We start from the raw sequence: 25,562 nt of genomic DNA on the forward strand, positions 1-25,562 counted from the left end.
ACAGCTTCTCTGCAAACAAAAGGAATGTGCTACCCACTGAGTCGATTTCTCCCAGAATGTTCCTCTGTCCCCTTTGCTGGATGCTCTTCCCCCAGTTTATCACAGCTCACTTTAAGTGTTGTTCATCCCATGGTACAGCCCTCTTTCCCTATATTGGTGCTAATGCCCCATGAATTAGGATGGCATGGTGGCACAGTGGTTAGCACTGCTGCCTCACAGCACCAGGGACCTGGGTTCAACTCCAGCCTTGGGTGGCTGTATGGAGTTTGCACATGCTCCACGTGTCTGCGAGGGTTTCCTCCGGGTGCTCCAGTTTCCTCCCATAGTCCAAAGATGTGTAGGTTAGGTGGATTGGCCGTGTTATATTGCCCCTTAGAATCACAAGAAGTGTGGGTTAGGGGGGATTAGCGAGATAAGTATGTAGAGTTACGGGGCTAGGGTCTGGGTGGGATGCTCTGTCAGAGAGTTGGTGCAGATTTGATGGGTTGAATGGCCTTTTTCTGCACTGTAGGAATTCAATGATTCTATGAACCGAAACCCATTCTTCCTGCGAAGTAAAAGGGTCACCAGGATAATTTCTTTCATTAGCAGAGGCCTTGAGTATGAGAGCAGGAAGATTACATTAAATTGTGTAAAAGATGGGCCAGGCTCCAGCTAGTGAACTTGTGTACAGTTCCAGCATTATAGAAAAGATTGTAGCTACAAGCAGAGATCAGACTGGTTGTGATTTTATCAGGGATAGATTTGTGAAGTGAAGATTGTGTCTGACCAACATGTGAGAAAGTAGCAATGAAGATTGATGAGGGTAATGGAGCTGATGTGGTCTACCTGGATTCTAGCAAGACTTTTGACAAAGTCCCACCTGGAGGACTCATTAACAAAAAGCCCATAGAATATGGGAAGGTAGCAAGCTGGGATAATAAATTGGCTCAGCGGCAGGTAACTAAGGGTAATTGTTGACGGGTGTTTTGTGATGAGAATGTTGTTCCCAGTGGGCTCAGTATTAGGTCCCTGATCTTTGTGCTAGATATCAATGATTTGGACGTTGATGTAGGGAGCATGGTCAGGAGGTTTGCAGGAGATGCAGAAATTGGCCGTGAGGTTGTAAGTGAGGAGAATTGCTATAGGCAGCAGTGAATTGGATAAGTGAGCAGAAAAGTGACGAATGGAATTGAAGCTGGTGTCTGTCACACTCTCTGTCCCCTGTATGCTCCCCAATGTGTCCAGCTGCTGCTCCAACCAAACCACTTCAGCTGGTCACACTTCCCGCACTCATAGTCATCTAGAAAGATCCCTGATCTGCCACATCTAACAGAGGAGCATATCACGACTTAAACTGCCATCTCTGCTCTTGTACTCTTAAGAAAGATATAAGAATAAGAATCTTACCTTGTTTTTACTTTGCTTCTCCTCATTACAGTTCCTTTTGTTTCGGTTAGAGGAGGGAGGTAGGGAAACTCTAACGTAGTGTCTTAGATAACATAGATAACATAGAACAGTACAGCACAGTACAGGCTCTTCGGCCCTCCGAGCTATGTCCAATCCCAAGATCAAACTATCCCACTCCCTATCATTCTGGTGTGCTCCGTGTGCCTATCCAATAACCGCTTGAAAGTTCCTAAAGTGTCCGACTCCACTATCACAGCAGGCAGTCTATTCCACACCCCAACCACTCTCTGAGTGAAGAATCTACCTCGGACATCCCTCCTATATCTCCCACCATGAACCTTATAGTTATGCTCCATAGTAACAGCGACATTCACTTGAGGAAATAGTCTCTGCACGTCCACTCTGTCAATCCCTCTCATCATCTTATAAACCTCTATTAAGTTGTCTTTCATCCTTCTCTGCTCCAAAGAGAAAAGACCCAGCTTCCTCAACAGGGAATTGTAGGCTGGTTAGTTTAACGTCTGTAGTTGGAAAAATGCTTGAATCCGCCATCAAAGAAGAAATAGCGAGGCACCTAGAAAAGAATGGTTTGATCGAGCAGACGCAGCACAGATTCGTTATGGGGAAGTTGTGTTTGATGAATTTATTGGATTTCTATGAGGATGTGACTAGTGTGGTAGACAGAGGGGAACCGGTGGATGTGGTGTTTTTAGATTTCCAAAAGGTGTTTGATAAGGTGCCTCATAAAAGGTTGCTACAGAAGGTTAGAGTGCAGGGAGTTGGGGGTAAGGTGTTAGCGTGGATAGAGGATTGGCTGTCTCATAGGAAGCAGAGAGTTGGTATCAATGGGTACTATTCTGATTGGCGGTTGGTGACTAGTGAAGTGCCACAGGGATCGGTGCTGGGGCCTCAGCTATTTACCATTTATATAGATGATCTGGAGGAGGGGGCTGAGTGTAGAGGGACGAAATTTGCTGATGACACGAAGATGAGTGGAAAAGCAAATTGTGCGGAGGGTGTGGAAAGTCTGCAGAGGGATCTGGATAGGCTGAGCGAGTGGGCGAGGACCTGGCAGATGGAGTATAATGTTAGCAAGTGTGAGGTTATCCACTTTGGCAGAAATAATAGTAGGAGGGATTACTATTTAAAAGGCGAAAAGCCGTAGCATGCTATGGTGCAGAGGGATCTGGGGGTCCTTGTGCATGAGTCGCAAAAACCCAGTCTGCAGGTGTAGTAGGTGATCAAGAAGGCGAATGGGATGCTGGCATTTATAGCCGGGGGATAGAATATAAAAGTAGGGAGGTCTTGCTGCAACTGTACAAGGTACTGGTGAGGCCGCAGCTGGAGTACTGTGTGCAGTTTTGGTCGCCGTACTTGCGCAAGGATATATTGGCCTTAGAGGGAGTGCAGAGGAGGTTCACTAGGCTGATACTGGAGATGAGGGAGTTGGACTATGAAGAGAGACTAAATAGACTGGGTCTGTATTCATTGGAGTTTAGAAGGATAAGGGGGGATCTTATAGAGACGTATAAGATAATGAAAGGGATGGATAGGGTTGAGGTAGAGGGATTCTTCCCACTTAGAAAGGATAGCAGGACTAGAGGGCACAGCCTCAAGATAAGGGGGGTGCAGTTTAGATCAGAGTTGAGGAGGAACTTCTTCACTCAAAGGGTGGTGAACCTCTGGAATTCTCTGCCCGTTGAAGTGGTGGAGGCTGCCTCGCTGAATATGTTTAAGTCACGGGTAGATAGGCTTTTGATAGACAAGGGAATTAAGGGTTATGGGGAGAGGGCGGGAAAGTGGAACTGATCCACTTCAGATCAGCCATGATCTTACTGAATGGCGGGTCAGGCTCGAAGAGCTAGATGGCCTACTCCTACTCCTATTTCTTATGTTCTTAACCTTTCCTCATAAGACCTACCCTCCAAACCAGGCAGCATCCTGGTAAATCTCCTCTGCACTCTCTCCAATGCTTCCACATCCTTCTTAGAGTGAGGTGACCAGAACTGAACACAATATTCTAAATGTGGTCTCACCAACGTCCGGTATAGTTGCAGCTTAACCCCACGGCTCTTAAACTCAAACACCCTGTTAATAAACACTAACACACTATAAGCCTTCTTCACGGCTCTATCCACTTGAGTGGCAACCTTCAGAGATCTGTGGATATGAACCCCAAGATCTCTCTGTTCCTCCACATTCCTCAGAACCCTGCCGTTCACCCAGTAATCCGCATTCAAGTTTGTCCTACAAAATGAATCACCTCACACTTATCAGGGTTAAGCTTCATCTGCCACTTTTCGGCCCAGCTCTGCATCCTATCAATGTCTCTTTGCAGCCTACAAGAGCCCTCCACCTCATCCACTACTCCACCAATCTTGGTGTCATCAGCAAATTTACTAACCCACCCTTTAGCCCCCTCCTCCAAGTCATTGATAAAAATCACAAACAGCAGAGGACCCAGCACTGACCCCTGTGGTACACCGCTGGTAACTGGTCTCCAGTCTGAAAATTTTCCCTCCACAACCACCTATGATACAGCCAGTTACTTATCCAGCTGGCCAAATTTCCTTCTATACCACACCTCCTTATCTTTTCATGAGCCTACCATGGGGAACCTTATCAAACATCTTACTAAAATCCATGTATACAACATCAACTGCTCTACCTTCATCCACACACTTAGTTACCTCCTCAAAGAATTCAATCAAATTTGTGAGGCAGGACTTACACCTCACGAAACCATGCTGACTATCCCGGATTAAACTGAATCTTTCCAAATGGTCATAAATCCTATCCCTCAGGACCCTTTCCATTAACTTACCGACAACCGAAGGAAGACTAACTGGCCTATAATTACCAACGTCATTCCTATTTCCTTTCTTGAAAAGAGGAACAACATTTGCCACTCTCCAGTCCTCTGGCACTATCCCTGTGGACAGTGAGGACCCAAAGATTGAAGCTAAAGGCTCCGCAATCTCATCCCTTGCCTCCCAAAGTATCCCATCTGGCCCAGGGGACTTATCCACCCTCAGATTTTTCAAAATGGCTAATACATCTTCCCTCAGAACATCTACCTCCTCCATCCTATCAGCCTGTATCACACACTCCTCCTCAAAAACAAGGCCCCTCTCCTTCGTGAACACTGAAGAAAAGTATGCACTCAATGCCTCAAATACCTCTTCTGACTCCATGCACAAGTTCCCACCACTATCCTTGACCGGCCCTAACCTCACCCTGGTCATTCTTTTATTTCTCACATAAGAGTAAAAAGCCTTGGGGTTTTCTTTTATCCGACCCGCCAAGGACTTCTCATGCCCCCTCCCAGCTCTCCTAAGCCCTTTATTTAACTCATTCCTAGCTACCTTGTAACACTCAAGCCACCCAACTGAACCTTGTTTCCTCATCCTTACATACGCTTCGTTTTTCCTCTTGACAAGACATTCAACCTCTCGGGCTTACTCACCCCTTGATGTCAGTTGTTCTGCTACCCACTGTACAGTTGAGGTGACTGCATGGATTTCTCTCAGAATGCTCCTTTGCCACCTCTGCTGGATACTTTTCCCCCTATTTATCACTGGAGAGGTTCTTCCGCTTCCCACTGTACAGTCAAAGTGACTGAGTCGATTTCTCCCAGAATGCTCCTTGGCTGTTTGCCAAATCGTGGCTGATCTGATGGTCAGCTTAAATCTGCATCCCACCTACCCCCCAGAACCTGTCTCCTCTCAGGGGTTTCAATTCTCTGTAGTTTAGAAGATTTAGCCATGAACTCATTTGAACATGAAAGTTTCTGAAAAGGTTTGACAGGTTAGATACTGAGAGGATGTCTACTCTGAGTGGGGAAATCTAGACAGGGTTAGTCTCAGAATAAGAAACTGAGATGGGAAGAGATTACTCCACTCAAGTGGTTGTAAATATTTGAAATTTGATACCCTGGGGGGTTGTAGATGCTCAGTTAATGAGAAACAAAGAGTAGGGATTAATGGATGCTTTTCAAATTGGCAGGCAGTAACTAGTGAGATGCCACAGGGATCGGTGCTGGGACCCCAGCTATTCACAATATATATTAATGATTTGGATGAGGGAACAAAATGTAACATCTCAAAGTTTGGGAGGGTGAACTGTGACAAGGATGCAGAGATCTTTCAGAATGATCTGGACAGGTTGGGTGAGTGGGCAAATCAATGGCAGATGCAGCATAATTTGGATAAATGTGAGGTTATTCACTTTGGAAGCAAAAACAAGGCGGCAGATTACTACCTGAATGGGTGTAAATTGGGAGAGGAGAGTGTGCAGAGGGATCTGGGTGTCTTTGTGCACCAGTCACTGAAGGTAAGCAGGCGGTAAAGAAGGTAAATGGTATGTTGGCCTTCATTGTGAGAGGTTTCGAGTACAGAAGCAGGGATGTGTTGTTACAATTATACAGGGGCCTTGGTGAGGCCACACCCAGAGTATTGTGTGCAGTTTTGGTGTCCTTTTCTGAGGCAGGATGTTCTTGCTCTCAAGGGAGTGAAGGTTTAGAAGGATCTAGATAGGCTGGGCGAATGGGCCAGGAACTGGCAAATGGAATTTAATGTTGGCAAATGTGAGGTTGTCCACTTTGGTAGGAATAATGGTAGGAAGGATTATTACTTACGTGGCGAAAAACTGCAGCATGCGACGGTGCAGAGGGACCTCGGGGTCCTTGTGCATGAGTCGCAAAAACCCAGCTTGCAGGTGCAGCAGTTGGTCAGGAAGGCAAATGGGATGCTGGCCTTCATAGCGAGGGGGATTGAATATAACAGTAGGGAGGTCTTGCTGCAGCTGTATAGGGCATTGGTGAGGCCGCAGCTGGAGTACTGTGTGCAGTTTTGGGCGCCGTACTTACGCAAGGATATTTTGGCCTTGGAGGGAGTGCAGAGGAGGTTTACTAGGCTGATACCGGAGTTGAGGGGGTGGAACTATGAGGAGAGGCTGAATAAACTAGGCTTGTACTCGTTGGAGTTTGGAAGAATGAGGGGAGATCTCATTGAGACGTATAAGATGATGAATGGGATGGATAGGATAGAGGTGGAGAGACTCTTCCCGCTCAGAAAGGACAGTAGGACTAGAGGGCACAGCCTCAAGATAAAGGGGGGGCGGTTTAGAACAGAGTTGAGGAGGAACTTCTTCACTCAAAGGGTGGTGAATCTCTGGAATTCTCTGCCCGTTGAAGTGGTGGAGGCTGCCTCGCTAAATATTTTTAAGACGCGGGTTGATAAGTTTTTGATAGGCAAGGGGATTAAGGGTTATGGAGAGAGGGCGGGAAAGTGGAACTGAGCCACGACAGATCAGCCATGATCTTATTGAATGGCGGGGCAGGCTCGAAGGGCTAGATGGCCTACTCCTGCTCCTATTTCTTATGTTCTTATGTTTACCAGGCTGATTCTGGGGATGGCAGGACTGATGTATGAGGAGAGATTGATTAGGTTAGGATTGTTTTCGCTGGAGTTCAGATGAATGAGGGGATCTCATAGAGACTTATATAATTCTAACAGGACTAGACAGGGTAGATACAGAGAGGATGTTCCCAATACAGAACTAGAGGTCACAATCTTAGAACTCAGAGGAGACCATTTAGGATGGAGATGAGGAGACATTTCTTCACCCAAAGAGTGGTGAGCCTGTGGAATTCATATGAAATAGTTGATGCCAAAAGATTGGATGTATTCAAGAGGCAGCTGGATATAGCACTTGGGGTGAATGGGATCAAAGGTGATGGGGAGAAAGCAAGATTAGGCAATTGAGTTGGATGATCAGCCATGATCATGATGATTGGCAGAGCAGGCTCGAAGTGCCAAATGGCCCCCTAGCCCTGTCTTCTATGTTCTATGTTTTATGAATGTAAGAGTGAACAGTAGGGAGTATGGAGTTCAGGCAGATGAGCATTTTGAATATTGGAGTAAGTTCATTGCCTATTTCTCAAGTTGTTGTAAATGTGATGCTAATAGGAAGTGTGTATGATACAAGGGACTTTGAAAGGTTATTAAAAGCTAGGGAGTGTTTTTTTTTGAAGTTGCATCTTTATCGGAATTTATTCTTCTTCTCTGTTGTAGCTCCATTCGTATGAATCCTGCAAACCCCTCGCATCATGGATTGATGACCTTATTGATAGAGTGAACTTCTTCAAGACCTGGTCAAGACAGTTTGTTGCAACTGCTCAACAAAGGTAATGTTATGGACTCAGCAAAGCAAATTACAGAGGGAAACCTGGTTTACAGGCCATAGCTTTTATTTTGTGTTCTGAAAATGAGAGGAAACTACTGATCTCAGCAACAAACAGCCCAGAAACACTTCTCAGATTTCAAAAATTAAAAGGAAAACCTTTAATACAAGAAAAGAAAAAGCAATCACACAAGATTACAGTTACACAGTTAACTTTAGTCTCACAGAACATTCCTCCTAAAAGCCTCCCTACTTAGTCAGACCCACAAGTAAATGCCTTCCAGGCAACGTTCCCTTATAGATGTTTAACTATAAAAATCTGGTAATATATAAGACAACGCTGTTGTCACAGTAATAAACGATACCATACGATCTCCTGAACCACCACCTACACAGCTGTGGAAATCCAGGAGATGTTCAGAATTGAGACTACTTTCCGCAGGCCATGACCATTCTGTCTTAATTGGATAGCTGATTCAGTCTGCACATGTTCACAACCCTGAGCTGTGTTCAAGAGGCCTTTCTCACACAGCTACTGTCAAATCTTTTCAACATTTCCTTCTCAATATCTTTTTTCCCCTTTCATCAGTAACTCCATTGTCTTCAGCACTTCTTTTCAACTCAACTTCTCCAAAATATAAAATCTTTCATGTTTCTGTTCTCTTTGTTTTCAGACCAATAAAGTGAAAAGCAACCTCTCCTGTTTACCCATGTGGAATTCCTGTGTTCCATGTCACCTCTGACTTCTTCTTAATATTCAACAGCTGAAAAATTAACAAGTCCCTATCTCCTAATGCACATTTCTAAACCTGGTCTACTTATTGATAAACGGCTTGATCAGGGAACTCCCATTACAAGTACCTAGCATCTTTACTCCTCTTCCCTCAACTCTCCCAGACAAATTATCTGTTAGCCTGTTCCCAGCTTAATCAAATCATTTACACACATAGTCTTCTTTACAGAATAAGGCAATATTCCCGCAAATATTTTTAAAAACTGTTCTCCCTCCTGCACAGGAACTTCATTGCAGTGTTAATGTCAGCCTTACTTCTGACAAATAAGTAAACCTTAACTGAAACTTTGTTCATACAATCATAGAATCCCTACAGTGCAGAAAGAGGCCATTTGGCCCATTTGAGCCTGCACCAAAAACAATCCCACCCAGGGTAACCTCACATATTTACCCTGCCAGTCCCCTGACACTAAGGGTCAGTTTAGAATGGCCAATCTACCTAACCCACATACCTTTGGATTAGGAGGAAACCAGAGCACCCAGAGGAAACCCACGCAGACATGGGGAGAATGTGCAAACTCCACACAGATAGGATTTTGACCCAATGACAATGAAGAAATGGTGATATATTTCCAAGTCAGGATGCTGAGTGACTTGGAGGGGAACCCCCAAGTGGTGGTGTTCCCAAGTATCTGCTACTCTTGTCCTTCTAGATGGTAGTGGCTGTGGGTTTGGAAGGTGCTGCCTAAGGAACCTAGAGCTCCTGCAGTGCACCTTGTGGGAAAAGCACTGATTAGCCTGCCACCAGTGGTGGCTGGTCTTTGCGTCCTCGCGGTTGCAGGCAGCCACAGATTTGCTCATCCTACTATCAGCTGGTCTCTTTGATCACCATTTAAAGGTTGTCCCAGTCACACATCTTCCTGTCCAAGGCAGAGTGGCTTCAAAGAAATCTGTTCCCAATTTTTTAGAGCCCTCCCTCATGGAGGCCATGGAGTCTAGCCAAGATGTCTTGTATCCACCCACAGGAAGGACACTGTCAAGCAAGGTCGCCAATCCCACATGGAAGAGACTGGCAGATTTGTAAATACCAGCTCACTGCATAAGTGGATGGACACCTAGTTCCACAAAAGGACAAATTATCTCCACACTGCCAGGATAATGTTCTCTTCTTATCTCTCTCGACTCACAAACCCAGGACACATTCACAGAATTCAATCCCTGTCCCCTCAGGGGAATCACTACCCACACCCCCACACACTTGGAGTCAACATGCTCAGACCTGAACTCACAGACAACCATTCCTACCTCCCCCTTTCCTCCCTTTTCTCCCCACCACCACCAGCCCTGTGTCAAACTGTTCCCAGTTCAGGGCCTTAATGTATATCCACAGACTGGATAATGTATAGAGTTAGAGAGGCTTACAGCATGGAAATAGGCCTTTCAGCCCAACTTGTCCATGTCACCCATTTGTTTAAACCTCTAAGCTAGTCCCAGTTGCCAGCATTTGGTCCATATCCCTCTATACCCATTGTACCCAAGTAACTGTCTAAATGCTTTTTAAAAGACAAAATTGTACCCACCTCTATTACTACCTCTGGAAGCTTGTTCCAGACACACACTACCCTCTGTGTGAAACAATTGCCCTCTGGACCCTTTTGTATCTATCCTCTCTCACCTTAAACCTATGCCCTCTAGTTTAAGACTCCCCAACCTCTGGGGAAAGATGTGGATGATCTAGCTGATCTGTGTCCCTCATTATTTTATAGACCTCTATAAGATCACCCCTCAGCCTCCTACAGTCAAGAGAAAAAAGTCTCAATCTATCCAGCCTCTCCTTATAACTCAATCCATCAAGTCCCAGTAGCATCCTAGTAAATCTTTTCTGCACTCTTTCTAGTTTAATAATATCCTTTCTATAATAGGGTGACCAGAATTGTACACAGTATTCCAAGTGTGGCCTTACCAACGTCTTGTACAACTTTAACAAGACGTCCCAACTCCTGTATTCAATGTTCTGACCGATGAAACCAAGCATGCCGAATGCCTTCTTCACCACCCAGTCCACCTGTGACACCACTTTCAAGGAGCTATGAACCTGTACCCCTAGATCTCTTTGTTCTGTAACTCTCCCCAATGCCCTACCATTCACTGAGTAAATCCTGCCCTGCTTCAATCTATCAAAATGCATCACCTCGCTTTTATCTAAATTAAACTCCATCTGCCATTTGTCAGCCCACACTTTCTGGATATACATTACAGCTTCTGGATATAATTACAGTCTTTGAATATAATTACAATTTCTGGATATATGTTATAATGTAACCACAGTCTGTGGTTATACATTACAATCTCTCTGGATATGCATTGATCAGGCTGGTGGTGTGATTTGTCAGTGTATGATGTTCTAACATTATTGATTTCTTGATCTACAACAGGATTTTTCCCCAGGGAACTGTGAAAGTACATGCTCCATCTGCAAAAGGGACAAAGGAGGTTGATAGCACATTACCACATGCATTCTGGCTCTCAGCTTTCTTCTTTCCCCAAGGTAAACATCTGATCCCCAGTGCTGGTCTCTCAGGTCTTAGATTCTGCACTAGTTCTATCTGAACCCCTATACTGGTCTCTCAGGGCCTCAGCACCTGTACCAGTCTCTATCTGAATCCCTGTACTTGGGAGTCCTTGTTCAAGATTCTCTTAGGGTTAACGTGTAGGTTCAGTTGGCAGTTAGGAAGGCAAATGCAATGTTAGCATTCATGTTGAGAGGTCGAGAATACAAAAACAGGGATGTACTTCTGAGGCTGTATAAGGCTCTGGTCAGACCCCATTTGGAGCACTGTGAGCAGTTTTGGGCCCCCTACATAAAGAAGAATGTGCTGGCTTGAAAAGGATCCAGAGAAGATTCACAAGAATGATCCCTGGAATGAAGAGCTTGTCGTATGAGGAACGGTTGAGGATTCTGGATCTGTACTCATTGGAGTTTAGAAGGATGAGAGGGGATCTTATTGAAACTTACAGGATACTGAGAGGCCAGGATAGAGTGAACGTGGAGAAGATGTTTCCACTAGTAGGAAAAACTAGAACCAGAGGGCACAACCTCAGGGTAAAGGGACGATCCTTTAAAACAGAGATGAGGAGGAATTTCTTCGGCCAGAGAGTGGGGAATCTGTGGAACTCTTTGCCGCAGAGGAGGCCGGGTCACTGAGTTCTTTAAGACAGAGATAGATAGGTTCTTGATTAATAAGGGGTTATGGGGAAAAGACAGGAGAATGGGGATGAGAAAAAAATATCAGGCATAATTGAAAGACAGAACAAACTTGATGGGACGAGTGGTCTAATTCTGCTCTTGTGTCTTATGGTCCTATGGTTTTTCAGATACTGAACACCTGTACCAGTCTCTACCTGGATTCCTGTACTGGTCTCTCAGATACTGAACACCTGTACCAGTCTCTACCTGGATTCCTGTACTGGTCTCTCAGGTACTGAACACCTGTACCAGTCTCTATCTGGATCCCTGTACTGGTCTCTCAGGTACTGAACACCTGTACCAGTCTCTATCTGGAATCCTGTACTGGTCTCTCAGATACTGAACACCTGTACCAGTCTCTATCTGGATCCCTGTACTGGTCTCTCAGGTACTGAACACCTGTACCAGTCTCTATCTGGAATCCTGTACTGGTCTCTCAGGTACTGAACACCTGTACCAGTTTCTATCTGGATCCCTGTACTGGTCTCTCAGATACTGAACACCTGTACCAGTCTCTACCTGGATTCCTGTACTGGTCTCTCAGATACTGAACACCTGTACCAGTCTCTATCTGGATCCCTGTACTGGTCTCTCAGATACTGAACACCTGCACCAGTCTCTATCTGGAATCCTGTACTGGTCTCTCAGATACTGAACACCTGTACCAGTCTCTATCTGGATCCCTGTACTGGTCTCTCAGGTACTGAACACCTGTACCAGTCTCTATCTGGAATCCTGTACTGGTCTCTCAGATACTGAACGCCTGTACCAGTCTCTATCTGGATCCCTGTACTGGTCTCTCAGATACTGAACACCTGTACCAGTCTCTATCTGGATTCCTACACTGGTCTCTCAGGTACTGAACACCTGTACCAGTCTCTATCTGGAATCCTGTACTGGTCTCTCAGATACTGAACACCTGTACCAGTCTCTACCTGGATCCCTGTACTGGTCTCTCAGATACTGAACACCTGTACCAGTCTCTACCTGGATTCCTGTACTGGTCTCTCAGATACTGAACACCTGTACCAGTCTCTACCTGGATTCCTGTACTGGTCTCTCAGATACTGAACACCTGTACCAGTCTCTACCTGGATTCCTGTACTGGTCTCTCAGGTACTGAACACCTGTACCAGTCTCTATCTGGATCCCTGTACTGGTCTCTCAGGTACTGAACACCTGTACCAGTCTCTATCTGGAATCCTGTACTGGTCTCTCAGATACTGAACACCTGTACCAGTCTCTATCTGGATCCCTGTACTGGTCTCTCAGGTACTGAACACCTGTACCAGTCTCTATCTGGAATCCTGCACTGGTCTCTCAGGTACTGAACACCTGTACCAGTTTCTATCTGGATCCCTGTACTGGTCTCTCAGATACTGAACACCTGTACCAGTCTCTACCTGGATTCCTGTACTGGTCTCTCAGATACTGAACACCTGTACCAGTCTCTATCTGGATCCCTGTACTGGTCTCTCAGATACTGAACACCTGCACCAGTCTCTATCTGGAATCCTGTACTGGTCTCTCAGATACTGAACACCTGTACCAGTCTCTATCTGGATCCCTGTACTGGTCTCTCAGGTACTGAACACCTGTACCAGTCTTTATCTGGAATCCTGTACTGGTCTCTCAGATACTGAACACCTGTACCAGTCTCTATCTGGATCCCTGTACTGGTCTCTCAGGTACTGAACACCTGTACCAGTCTCTATCTGGAATCCTGTACTGGTCTCTCAGGTACTGAACACCTGTACCAGTTTCTATCTGGATCCCTGTACTGGTCTCTCAGATACTGAACACCTGTACCAGTCTCTATCTGGATTCCTACACTGGTCTCTCAGGTACTGAACACCTGTACCAGTCTCTACCTGGATTCCTGTACTGGTCTCTCAGATACTGAACACCTGTACCAGTCTCTATCTGGATCCCTGTACTGGTCTCTCAGATACTGAACACCTGTACCAGTCTCTATCTGGAATCCTGTACTGGTCTCTCAGATACTGAACACCTGTACCAGTCTCTATCTGGATCCCTGTACTGGTCTCTCAGATACTGAACACCTGTACCAGTCTCTACCTGGATTCCTGTACTGGTCTCTCAGATACTGAACACCTGTACCAGTCTCTACCTGGATTCCTGTACTGGTCTCTCAGATACTGAACACCTGTACCAGTCTCTACCTGGATTCCTGTACTGGTCTCTCAGATACTGAACACCTGTACCAGTCTCTATCTGGATCCCTGTACTGGTCTCTCAGATACTGAACACCTGTACCAGTCTCTATCTGGAATCCTGTACTGGTCTCTCAGATACTGAACACCTGTACCAGTCTCTATCTGGATCCCTGTACTGGTCTCTCAGATACTGAACACCTGTACCAGTCACTATCTGGATTCCTATACTGGTCTCTCAGGTACTGAACACCTGTACCAGTCTCTATCTGGAATCCTGTACTGGTCTCTCAGATACTGAACACCTGTACCAGTCTCTATCTGGATTCCTATACTGGTCTCTCAGGTACTGAACACCTGTACCAGTTTCTATCTGGATCCCTGTACTGGTCTCTCAGATACTGAACACCTGTACCAGTCTCTATCTGGATTCCTATACTGGTCTCTCAGGTACTGAACACCTGTACCAGTCTCTATCTGGAATCCTGTACTGGTCTCTCAGATACTGAACACCTGTACCAGTCTCTATCTGGAATCCTGTACTGGTCTCTCAGATACTGAACACCTGTACCAGTCTCTACCTGGATCCCTGTACTGGTCTCTCAGATACTGAACACCTGTACAGTCTCTACCTGGATCCCTGTACTGGTCTCTCAGATACTGAACACCTGTACCAGTCTCTATCTGGATCCCTGTACTGGTCTCTCAGATACTGAACACCTGTACCAGTCTCTACCTGGATTCCTGTACTGGTCTCTCAGATACTGAACACCTGTACCAGTCTCTATCTGGATTCCTGTACTGGTCTCTCAGATACTGAACACCTGTACCAGTCTCTATCTGGATTCCTGTACTGGTCTCTCAGATACTGAACACCTGTACCAGTCTCTATCTGGATTCCTGTACTGGCCTCTCAGATACTGAACACCTGTACCAGTCTCTACCTGGATTCCTGTACTGGTCTCTCAGATACTGAACACCTGTACCAGTCTCTACCTCGATTCCTATACTGGTCTCTCAGATACTGAACACCTGTACCAGTCTCTACCTGGATTCCTGTACTGGTCTCTCAGATACTGAACACCTGTACCAGTCTCTATCTGGAATCCTGTACTGGTCTCTCAGATACTGAACACCTGTACCAGTCTCTATCTGGAATCCTGTACTGGTCTCTCAGATACTGAACACCTGTACCAGTCTCTATCTGGAATCCTGTACTGGTCTCTCAGATACTGAACACCTGTACCAGTCTCTATCTGGATTCCTGTACTGGTCTCTCAGATACTGAACACCTGTACCAGTCTCTATCTGGATCCCTGTACTGGTCTCTCAGATACTGAACACCTGTACCAGTCTCTACCTGGATTCCTATACTGGTCTCTCAGATACTGAACACCTGTACCAGTCACTATCTGGATCCCTGTACCGGTCTCTCAGATACTGAACACCTGTACCAGTCTCTACCTGGATTCCTGTACTGGTCTCTCAGATACTGAACACCTGTACCAGTCTCTATCTGGATTCCTGTACTGGTCTCTCAGATACTGAACACCTGTACCAGTCTCTATCTGGAATCCTGTACTGGTCTCTCAGATACTGAACACCTGTACCAGTCTCTATCTGGAATCCTGTACTGGTCTCTCAGATACTGAACACCTGTACCAGTCTCTATCTGGAATCCTGTACTGGTCTCTCAGATACTGAACACCTGTACCAGTCTCTATCTGGAATCCTGTACTGGTCTCTCAGATACTGAACACCTGTACCAGTCTCTATCTGGAATCCTGTACTGGTCTCTCAGATACTGAACACCTGTACCAGTCTCTACCTGGATCCCTGTACTGGTCTCTCAGATACTGAACACCTGTACCAGTCTCTATCTGGATCCCTGTACTGGTCTCTCAGATACTGAACACCTGTACCAGTCTCTACCTGGATTCCTGTACTGGTCTCTCAGATACTGAACACCTGTACCAGTCTCTATCTGGATTCCTGTACTGGTCTCTCAGATACTGAACACCTGTACCAGTCTCTACCTGGATTCCTGTACTGGTCTCTCAGATACTGAACACCTGTACCAGTCTCTACCTGGATTCCTATACTGGTCTCTCAGATACTGAACACCTGTACCAGTCTCTACCTGGATTCCTGTACTGGTCTCTCAGATACTGAACACCTGTACCAGTCTCTATCTGGAATCCTGTACTGGTCTCTCAGATACTGAACACCTGTACCAGTCTCTATCTGGAATCCTGTACTGGTCTCTCAGATACTGAACACCTGTACCAGTCTCTATCTGGAATCCTGTACTGGTCTCTCAGATACTGAACACCTGTACCAGTCTCTACCTGGATTCCTATACTGGTCTCTCAGATACTGAACACCTGTACCAGTCTCTACCTGGATTCCTATACTGGTCTCTCAGATACTGAACACCTGTACCAGTCTCTACCTGGATTCCTATACTGGTCTCTCAGATACTGAACACCTGTACCAGTCTCTATCTGGATTCCTGTACTGGTCTCTCAGATACTGAACACCTGTACCAGTCTCTATCTGGAATCCTGTACTGGTCTCTCAGATACTGAACACCTGTACCAGTCTCTATCTGGAATCCTGTACTGGTCTCTCAGATACTGAACACCTGTACCAGTCTCTATCTGGAATCCTGTACTGGTCTCTCAGATACTGAACACCTGTACCAGTCTCTATCTGGATTCCTGTACTGGTCTCTCAGATACTGAACACCTGTACCAGTCTCTACCTGGATCTCTGTACTGGTCTCTCAGATACTGAACACCTGTACCAGTCTCTATCTGGATCCCTGTACTGGTCTCTCAGATACTGAACACCTGTACCAGTCTCTACCTGGATTCCTATACTGGTCTCTCAGATACTGAACACCTGTACCAGTCACTATCTGGATCCCTGTACTGGTCTCTCAGATACTGAACACCTGTACCAGTCTCTACCTGGATTCCTATACTGGTCTCAGATACTGAACACCTGTACCAGTCTCTATCTGGATCCCTGCACTGGTCTCTCAGATACTGAACACCTGTACCAGTCTCTACCTGGATTCCTGTACTGGTCTCTCAGATACTGAACACCTGTACCAGTCTCTACCTGGATTCCTATACTGGTCTCTCAGATACTGAACACCTGTACCAGTCTCTACCTGGATTCCTATACTGGTCTCTCAGATACTGAACACCTGTACCAGTCTCTATCTGGATTCCTATACTGGTCTCTCAGATACTGAACACCTGTACCAGTCTCTATCTGGATTCCTGTACTGGTCTCTCAGATACTGAACACCTGTATGGACACTAATATGGAGGGGGGGTGGGGATGTGGACGGAACTGGGATTGGGGATAGGGTAAGCCCGGAGGGTAGGAAGAAGGATCAGATTGTTTCTGAGTGTCTTCGGTGCATGTGTTTCAATGCTAGGAGTGTGACTGGCAAAACAGATGAACTGAAGGCAATAATGTTCGAAAGGAAGTTGGAAGTGGTGGCGGTGACAGAGACTTGGTTAAAGGAAGGGCAGGACTGGCAGCTGAATGTTCCCGGGTATAAGTGCTTCAGGCGTGATAGGGGAGGGTCGCAGAGAGGTGGGGGAGTGGCGTTGTTAGTTAAGGATTGCATCATAGCAGTGCAGAGGGAGGGAGGTATAGAGGATATAGGAATCGAGTCGCTATGGGTGGAGTTGAGGAATAGGAAGGGAGATGTTACTATGTTGGGTGTGTACTACAGACCGCCCAACAGCCCGAGGGCTGTGGAAGAAGGGATAAGCAGGGACATTCTAGATAAGTGCAGGAAGAATAGGGTGGTGGTAGTGGGAGATTTTAATCTCCCCGGGGTAGACTGGAAGGTGCCGAGATCAGAGGGTGCTGACGGGGAGGAATTTGTACAGTGTGTAATGGAAGGATCCCTGGAGCAGTATGTGGATAGCCCAACCAGGGAGGGGGCTATACTGGACTTGGTTCTGGGGAATGAGCCTGGGCAGGTGGTTGACGTTGAAGTAGGAGAGCAGGTGGCTAACAGTGACCACAACTCTGTCTGGTTTAAGATATTAATGGATAAAGATGAAGCCTGTCCTAAGGGGAGGGTGTTAAACTGGGGGAGGGCTAGATACAACCGGATTAGGCAGGATCTTAAAGATACGGACTGGGGTAAGCTGCTTGATGGCAGGTCGACGCTGGGTATGTGGGAGTCTCTCAAGGGAAAACTAAAATCTTTGCAGGAAAGGCACGTGCCGGTCAAGAGGAAGGATGGGAAGGGTAGGATTAGAGAGCCGTGGGTAACTAGGGATATTGAGGACCTGGTCAGGAGGAAGAGGGAGGCGTACATTAGATCTAGGCATTTGAGGACAGAGATAGCGTTAGAAGAATACAGAGAATGTAGGAGAGAACTTAAAAGGGGCATCAGAAAGGCAAAAAGGGGCCATGAAATGGCTTTGGCGGGTAGGATTAAAGAAAATCCTAAGGCATTTTACTCCTATGTTAGAAATAAAAGGATGGTTAGAGGGAAGATTGGTCCTCTCAGGGACAGAGGAGGGGAACTATGCTTGGAGCCTGGGGGAATGGGGGAGATCCTGAATGAATACTTTGCGTCGGTATTCACGCAGGAGAGGGGCCTGATGTCTGGTGCTGTGCTTGAGGAGTTTGAGGATCCGTTGAGGGATATAGTCATCACGAGGGAAGAGGTGTTGGGACTTTTAGACAGTATAAAGACGGATAAATCTCCGGGGCCTGATGGCATCTATCCCAGGCTGTTAAGGGAGGTGAGGGATGAAATTGCTGGGCCTCTGACGCAAATCTTTGTCTCTTCTTTGGACACAGGTGAGGTCCCAGAGGATTGGCGCATTGCAAATGTAGTACCGTTGTTTAAGAAGGGTCAGAGGGATAACCCAGGGAATTATAGGCCGGTGAGCTTGACTTCAGTTATAGGCAAGCTAATGGAGAGGATCCTCAAGGATAGGATGTATGAACATCTGGAGCGCTGCAATCTGATCAGGGATACGCAGCATGGCTTCGTTACAGGGAGGTCATGCCTTACGAATCTAGTGGAATTTTTTGAAGAGGTGACAAAAACGGTTGACGAAGGACAAGCCGTTGATGTTGTCTATATGGATTTCAGTAAGGCGTTTGACAAGGTCCCTCATGGTAGGCTGATAGAAAAGGTGAAGGCTCATGGGATACAAGGCCAGGTATGTAGATGGGTGGAGAACTGGCTTGGGAGGAGGAGACAGCGAGTAGTAATGGAAGGCTCCTTTTCCAATTGGAGGCCTGTCACCAGTGGTGTGCCGCAGGGCTCGGTACTTGGACCTCTTCTATTTGTGGTATATATTAATGACTTGGAAGAGGGGGTAGGTGGTGTGATCAGCAAATTTGCTGATGACACCAAGATGGTTGGATTGGCGGGTACTGAGGAGCAGTGCCTGGCAATGCAACAGGACATAGACAGGCTGGTAGATTGGGCAGATAGATGGCAAATGGAATTTAATCCGGAGAAATGCGAGGTGATGCACCTTGGCCGGAATAATGTGGAGGGGAGTTATATGATAAAAGGAAGAACTATCCGGAGTATAGATACGCAGAGAGACCTGGGGGTGCAAGTGCATAAGTCCCTGAAGGTGTCGGTACAGGTGCAGAATGTGATGAGGAAAGCGTATGGTATGTTAGCCTTCATAGGAAGAGGTATAGAATATAAGAGTAGGAGTCTGATGTTGCAGTTGTATAGAACGTTGGTTAGGCCTCACTTGGAGTACTGCGTCCAGTTCTGGTCGCCGTACTACCGGAAGGATGTAGAGATCCTGGAGAGAGTGCAGAGGAGATTTACCAGGATGTTGCCTGGTATGGAAGGGCTGTCTTACGAGGAAAGATTGGATGAACTTGGGCTGTTTTCCCTTGAGAGACGTCGGCTGAGGGGGGATCTAATAGAGGTTTATAAGATTATGAAGGGGATAGATAGAGTAAATGGTGGTAAGCTTTTTCCGCTACAAGAAATGGATAGAACGAGGGGTCACGGGCTTAGGGTGAGGGGGGCTAGGTATAAGACAAATATTAGAGGGCAGTTTTTCACGCAAAGGGTAGTTGGGGTGTGGAATGCACTGCCGAGTAAGGTGGTGGAAGCAGGCACGCTAGGGTTGTTTAAGAGTCACTTAGACAGCCATATGAGCGGGCTACATATAGGGGGATATAGTAGGCCTTACTGAACATTGTAGGCTTGGGAATATGTTTTGCCTCAGGAATGTTAGTCTTTGCCTGTTTAATAATGAATTTTTTTTGTCTCCACAGGCATTTAAGTCCAGCAAGGGGCATGCAGGCGGCAGGTTGTAGTGGGCTGCTCTTGGATGTTGCTTCGGGAGTTGCCTATTGCTTCATGTCGTTAGTGTGCTTAAACTGGACCATCTCGAGGGCAACATGACAGCTCAGAGACTATCTCTGTTGCTGTGCGGACACATGGATTTGGGCCTGTGTCTGTGGGAGTTTGCACGTTCTCCCCGTGGTTGCGTGGGTTTCCTCCGGGTGCTCCGGTTTCCTCCCACATCCCCCAAAGATGTGCTTTTAGGCTGATTGATTGGGTACTAAAATTGTCCCTAAATTGGACCTCCCTGATCCTCGCACGTTAGGCGTAGACTAAAATCATGAATAGGTCACTGAGATAGTAGGACGGCGGCGCGGGCTCGTTGGGCCGAAGGGCCTGTTTCCCGTGCTGTGTTGTTCTTTGTCTTCTTTGTCTGTACCAGTCTCTATCTGGATTCCTGTACTGGTCTCTCAGATACTGAACACCTGTACCAGTCTCTATCTGGAATCCTGTACTGGTCTCTCAGATACTGAACACTGAGTTCTGAATTGATGTAAAGGGTGTCATATTGTTGGCATTACAGAGATGTGGCTCCAAGTGAGCAGGGATGGGAATTAAACATTGAGGATTATTGAGTGTTTAGGAAGGATAGACAAATAGGAAAAGATGATGCAGTTGCGTTGTAGATTAAAGAAGATATTGAGGAAAGATTTTAGCACAGACGATGTGGAAGCTGCTTGGGTTGAGTTAAGAAACACAAACCAGCAAGAACATAAGAATATAAGAAATAGGAGCAGGAGTAGGCCATCCAGCCCTTCGAGCCTGCCCCGCCATTCAATAAGATCATGGCTGATCTGTCGCTGCTCAGTTCCACATTCCCGCCCTCTCCCCATAACCCTTAATCCCCTCTCTTATCAAAAACCCATCAACCCGCGTCTTAAAAATATTTAGCGAGGCAGCCTCCACCACTTCAACGGGCAGAGAATTCCAGAGATTCACCACCCTTTGAGTGAAGAAGTTCCTCCTCAACTCCGTTCTAAACCGCCCCCCTTTATCTTGAGGCTGTGCCCCCTAGTCCTACTGTCTTTTTTGAGCGGGAAGAGTCTTTCCACCTCTATCCTATCCATCCCATTCATCATCTTATACGTCTCAATGAGATCTCCTCTCATTCTTCTAAACTCTAACGAGTACAAGCCTAGTTTATTCAGCCTCTCCTCATAGCTCAACCCCCTCAACTCTGGCATCATCCTAGTAAACCTCCTGTGCACTCCCTCCAAGGCCAAAATATCCTTGCGTAAGTGCGGCGACCAAAACTGCACACAGTACTCCAGCTGCGGCCTCACCAATGCCCTAAACAGCTGCAGCAAGACCTCCCTACTTTTATATTCAATCCCCCTCGCTATGAAGGCCAGCATCCCATTCGCCTTCCTGACCACCTGCTGCACCTGCAAGCTGGGTTTTTGCGACTCATGCACAAGGACCCCGAGGTCCCTCTGCACCGTCGCCTGCTGCAGTTTTTCGCCCCGTAAGTAATAGTCCTTCCTACCATTCTTCCTACCAAAGTGGACCACCTCACACTTGCCAACATTAAATTCCATTTGCCATTTCCTGGCCCATTCGCCCAGCCTATCTAGATCCTTCTGTAGACTCTCCACACCCTCCGCACAATTTGCCGTTCCCCCAATCTTGGTGTCATCAGCAAATTTCGACACCATACACTCGGTTCCCTCCTCCAGATCATCTATATAAATGGTAAATAGCTGAGGCCCCAGCACCGACCCCTGGGGCACTCCACTAGTCACCATCCGCCAATCCGAATAGCACCCGTTGACCCCCACTCTCTGCCTCCTATTTGACAACCAATCCTCTATCCACGCTAACACCCTACCCTCAACTCCATGTCCCTCAACCTTCTGCAATAACCTCTTGTGAGGTACTTTGTCAAACGCCTTCTGAAAATCTAGAAAGACTACATCCACCGGCTCTCCTCTATCCACCGCCCTAGACACCTCCTCATAGAACTCCAGTAAATTTGTCAGACATTGGTGGGGGTGGTAGCCTATCAAACTGTCATGGACAGGAATAATATTAGACAGAAAATCAGAAATGTATGTGTTAAAGGAAGATCTGAGATTATGGGTAACTTTCATCTGTTTATTTTGATTTGATTTATTATTGTCATATGTATTAGCACACAGTGAAAAGTATTGTTTCTTGCGTGCTATACAGGCAAAGCATACCGTTCACAGAGAAGGAAAGGAGAGAATGCAGAATGTAGTGTTTACAGTCATAGCTCGGGTGTAGAGAAAGATCAACTTAGTGAAAGGTAGGGAGCCAGACATGGAGTCCCGGACATGGATACTTCAGTCCCAGCCTGTTAATGTGATTTAAACTGTATTAAAATGATTGTTTAAATAAGTTATAGCTCCAAATTGATTTCAGGCATGCAGCCCCTGATCACTTTGGGTTCGTTGTCATAGCTGTCCTGCAGCCATCATAGAATAGTTAACCATGTGTCATTGCAGGATTCCTGACAGCTCTGTTACAAAACCATGCTCGTAAACATGGGGTATCCGTGGATACTGTCACCTTTGAGTTTCACGTGCTGCCTCTCAGTAAGCAGACTGAGGATTCCTGGAGCATCCCAAAACTCAAACCTAGTATCTGGATGCAAGGCTTCCAGGTGAGTTTGTGCTAACTACACTAACCTGCTCCAGGGAAAACGCTGGGAAATCAAGCTCAACTCAGAGCAGCACACAGTACAGTGTATAGACAGAGTGACAATCAGGGGTGTATACCCAGGGTGATAATCAGGGGGTGTATAATGGGACAGAATGGGGTGTATACTCAGGGCGTTGATCGAGGGGAGTATACTGAGACAGAGTGGGGTGTATAATGGAAGAGAGTGGGGTGCATACCCAGGGCGGTGATGGAGGGGAGTATACTGGGACACATTCGGTTGTATACCCAGGGTGATGATCAGGGAAGTATACTGACACAAAGTGGGGTGTATACTAAGAGAGAGTGGAGTGTATATCCAGGGCGATGATCAGAGGGTGTATACTAGGAAAGAGTGGGGAGTTTACTGAGAGAGAGCAGGGTGTTTACCCAGGTAATGATCGGGGAAATATACTGGGAAAGAGTCACCAGGAAAGATTGGGGTGTATACCCACGGTGATGATCGGGGGAGCATACTCGGAAAGAGTGGGGTATATACTGGGAGAGAGTGGGGCGTATACTGGGAGAGAATAGGATGTGTATCCAGGACGATGATCAGGGGTGTATACTGGGAAAGAGTCGGATATACACTGGGAGAGAGTAGGGTGTACACCCAGGGCCATGATCGGCGGGTTGGGGGGGGTATACTGTGCAGGGTCCTAAGGTGAAGGATCCAACCGTTCAAATGTTACTTTGCACACAGCGCCCCACCCCTCCTGAAGATGGAGCCATCTTGTTTGGGTTCTATTTGGATGGTGCTTGCTGGGATCCAGACAGACATCTCCTCAAGGATTCTAATGTTGGTCACAGATATTGTCAAATGCCTGAGATTCTGTTCTTGCCTGTACAGGTAGGTGCAGCTTACTATTCAGTTTAATATTGTTTCTGATTGTAACCAGGAGTTATATCCCAGTATTCTGGTGTAACAGCATTGGAATGATTAGAACAATCAGGACAGGAACAATCCGGAATGGCATCCTTTGGAACAATCCAAGATAAGGATCCATTGGAATGATCCAGGAACGATGCAAGATGGGATACATTACGGAACAGCATGGTGACGCAGTGGTTAGCTCTGCTGCTTCACAGCTTCATGGACCTGGGTTCGATTCCTGGCTTGGGTCACTGTCTGCGCGTTCTCCCCATGTCTGCATGGGTTTTGTCTGGGTGCTCCTGTTTCCTCCCACAGTCCAAAGATGTGTGGGTTAGCTTGATTGGCCATGCTAAATTGCCCTTAGTGTCAGGCAACTAGCTAGGATAAATATGTGGTTATGGGGATAGAGTCTGGATGGGATAGTAGTCAGTGCAGGCTCAGTGGGCTGAATAGCCTCGTCCTGCACTCTGGGGATTCGATGATAACAATCTGGAATAGGATGCATTTGGGCAATATTGGATATAAACCATGAGGAAAATGCAGTATAGTAAATGTATGAACAATCCAGGATAGGGTGGCACCGTGGATTGCACTGCTGCGTCAGTGCCAGGGACCCAGGTTCAGTACAGATCTTTGACTGTGTGGAGTTGACATGTTCTGCTCTGTATTAGTTACTGATGTTTGAAAGCTGTATGAGAGACTCCAGGCAAAGATTTAAAGATTTTGTCTCTTTTCAGATTGACGGTCAGAGGGCTTCCTTGGAGCTAGGTGGCAGGCCTCAGGCCACGAAGAATTACTATGAGTGTCCTGTGTACCAGACCTCACGACGCGCTACCGCTCTTTCCTCCACTGGTCACTCCACCAACTTTGTAATTGCCATTAATTTGCCCACCATTATGCCCAGTGATCATTGGGTGACTGGTGGTGTGGCAATGTTTTGCCAGCTGGATGACTGACAACTTCCTGTTCCTTTTATGGTCCTGTGGTCGCAATCCAAGCTTACCTCCTGTTTGATACCATTTTCCCAATTCTCTACATCCTGGAATGTCCATATCATCCTTCCATTCTAAGGGAAATTCCTAAATTAATTCCATCCCTGGATTTCCAATAAAACACATTCCTTCCCCCTGATGTAATCAATCTCATTGCTACCATATATTCCATTCTCACTCCCACTCGTGTGACTGGACAATCTCTGGCCATGATCCCTGGCACTTGTGGGGAAGGAGATCTGGGATTGGTGTCTGCAGCATCCTCTGAGACAGATTTGTGAGTGTGGGACAATCTGCCTGAGGATCTGCAGGGTGTCCTTCTCCCTTCTGCAACTGCCAGACCTGAGAAACTTTGGGTTGTATTTGAACAGATGTAAACATATTCCCAATGTTTGAGCCAAACATTAATTAATTAAAAATATGGTTGTCATTTCTCCAATTTTGCTGGTTTTATTTCCGTTAATTTACTCCCCAGCCTTATTTCAAACTACAACCCTGGACAAATCTGTCAGTAGAATGCAGAGATACCTCAGCTGGGTGGAGAAGAGTCCAGAAACAGGAAGAGGTTGAGGCCATGGAGGGAAGTGAAGGTGAGGATGAAGGTTCTCAGTTGAGGGGAAAAGAGACAGAGCTGCTAAAGGGAACAAGAGTGAATGTACAGGAGAGGTCAGAATTTCTGACAAATGCTCCATCGACCGCAGAGGGAGCAGAGAAGCTCACTAGCCTGAACGGCTGGGAGATTTCAGCTAACATGGTTTAGTCAAAGTGAAAATCATGTTTAACCAATTTATTGGAGTTCTTTGAGGAAGTAATGTGCTGTGGATAAAGGGGAACCAGTGAATGTACTGCACTTAGATTTCCAGAAAACATTAGATCCATTGCCACATCCAATGTAATTGCAGAAAATAAAAGCTGAGGAGTAAGGGCTGACATTTTGACATT

The 25,562-nt window shown here is 46.4% G+C and overlaps 1 protein-coding gene across 1 annotated transcript in view; it reads left to right on the forward strand.

Annotated features, from left to right (window-relative positions):
- LOC145337798 (dynein axonemal heavy chain 6-like) overlaps positions 1-24,989 on the forward strand; it is a 785,492-nt gene extending 760,503 nt beyond the window's left edge. Inside the window, exons 78-82 of the mRNA XM_080182651.1 lie at positions 7,464-7,576; positions 10,741-10,853; positions 22,562-22,719; positions 23,458-23,604; positions 24,366-24,989. Coding sequence (XP_080038777.1) covers positions 7,464-7,576; positions 10,741-10,853; positions 22,562-22,719; positions 23,458-23,604; positions 24,366-24,584 — 750 coding nt within the window. The 3' untranslated portion in view covers positions 24,585-24,989. The remainder of the gene's footprint in view (positions 1-7,463; positions 7,577-10,740; positions 10,854-22,561; positions 22,720-23,457; positions 23,605-24,365) is intronic.
- The last annotated feature ends 573 nt before the right edge of the window (positions 24,990-25,562 follow it).

This window comes from Carcharhinus amblyrhynchos, unplaced genomic scaffold (genome assembly GCF_965287045.1).
Source record: "Carcharhinus amblyrhynchos unplaced genomic scaffold, sCarAmb.v2.hapA scaffold_76, whole genome shotgun sequence".
Classification (NCBI taxonomy): domain Eukaryota; kingdom Metazoa; phylum Chordata; class Chondrichthyes; order Carcharhiniformes; family Carcharhinidae; genus Carcharhinus; species Carcharhinus amblyrhynchos.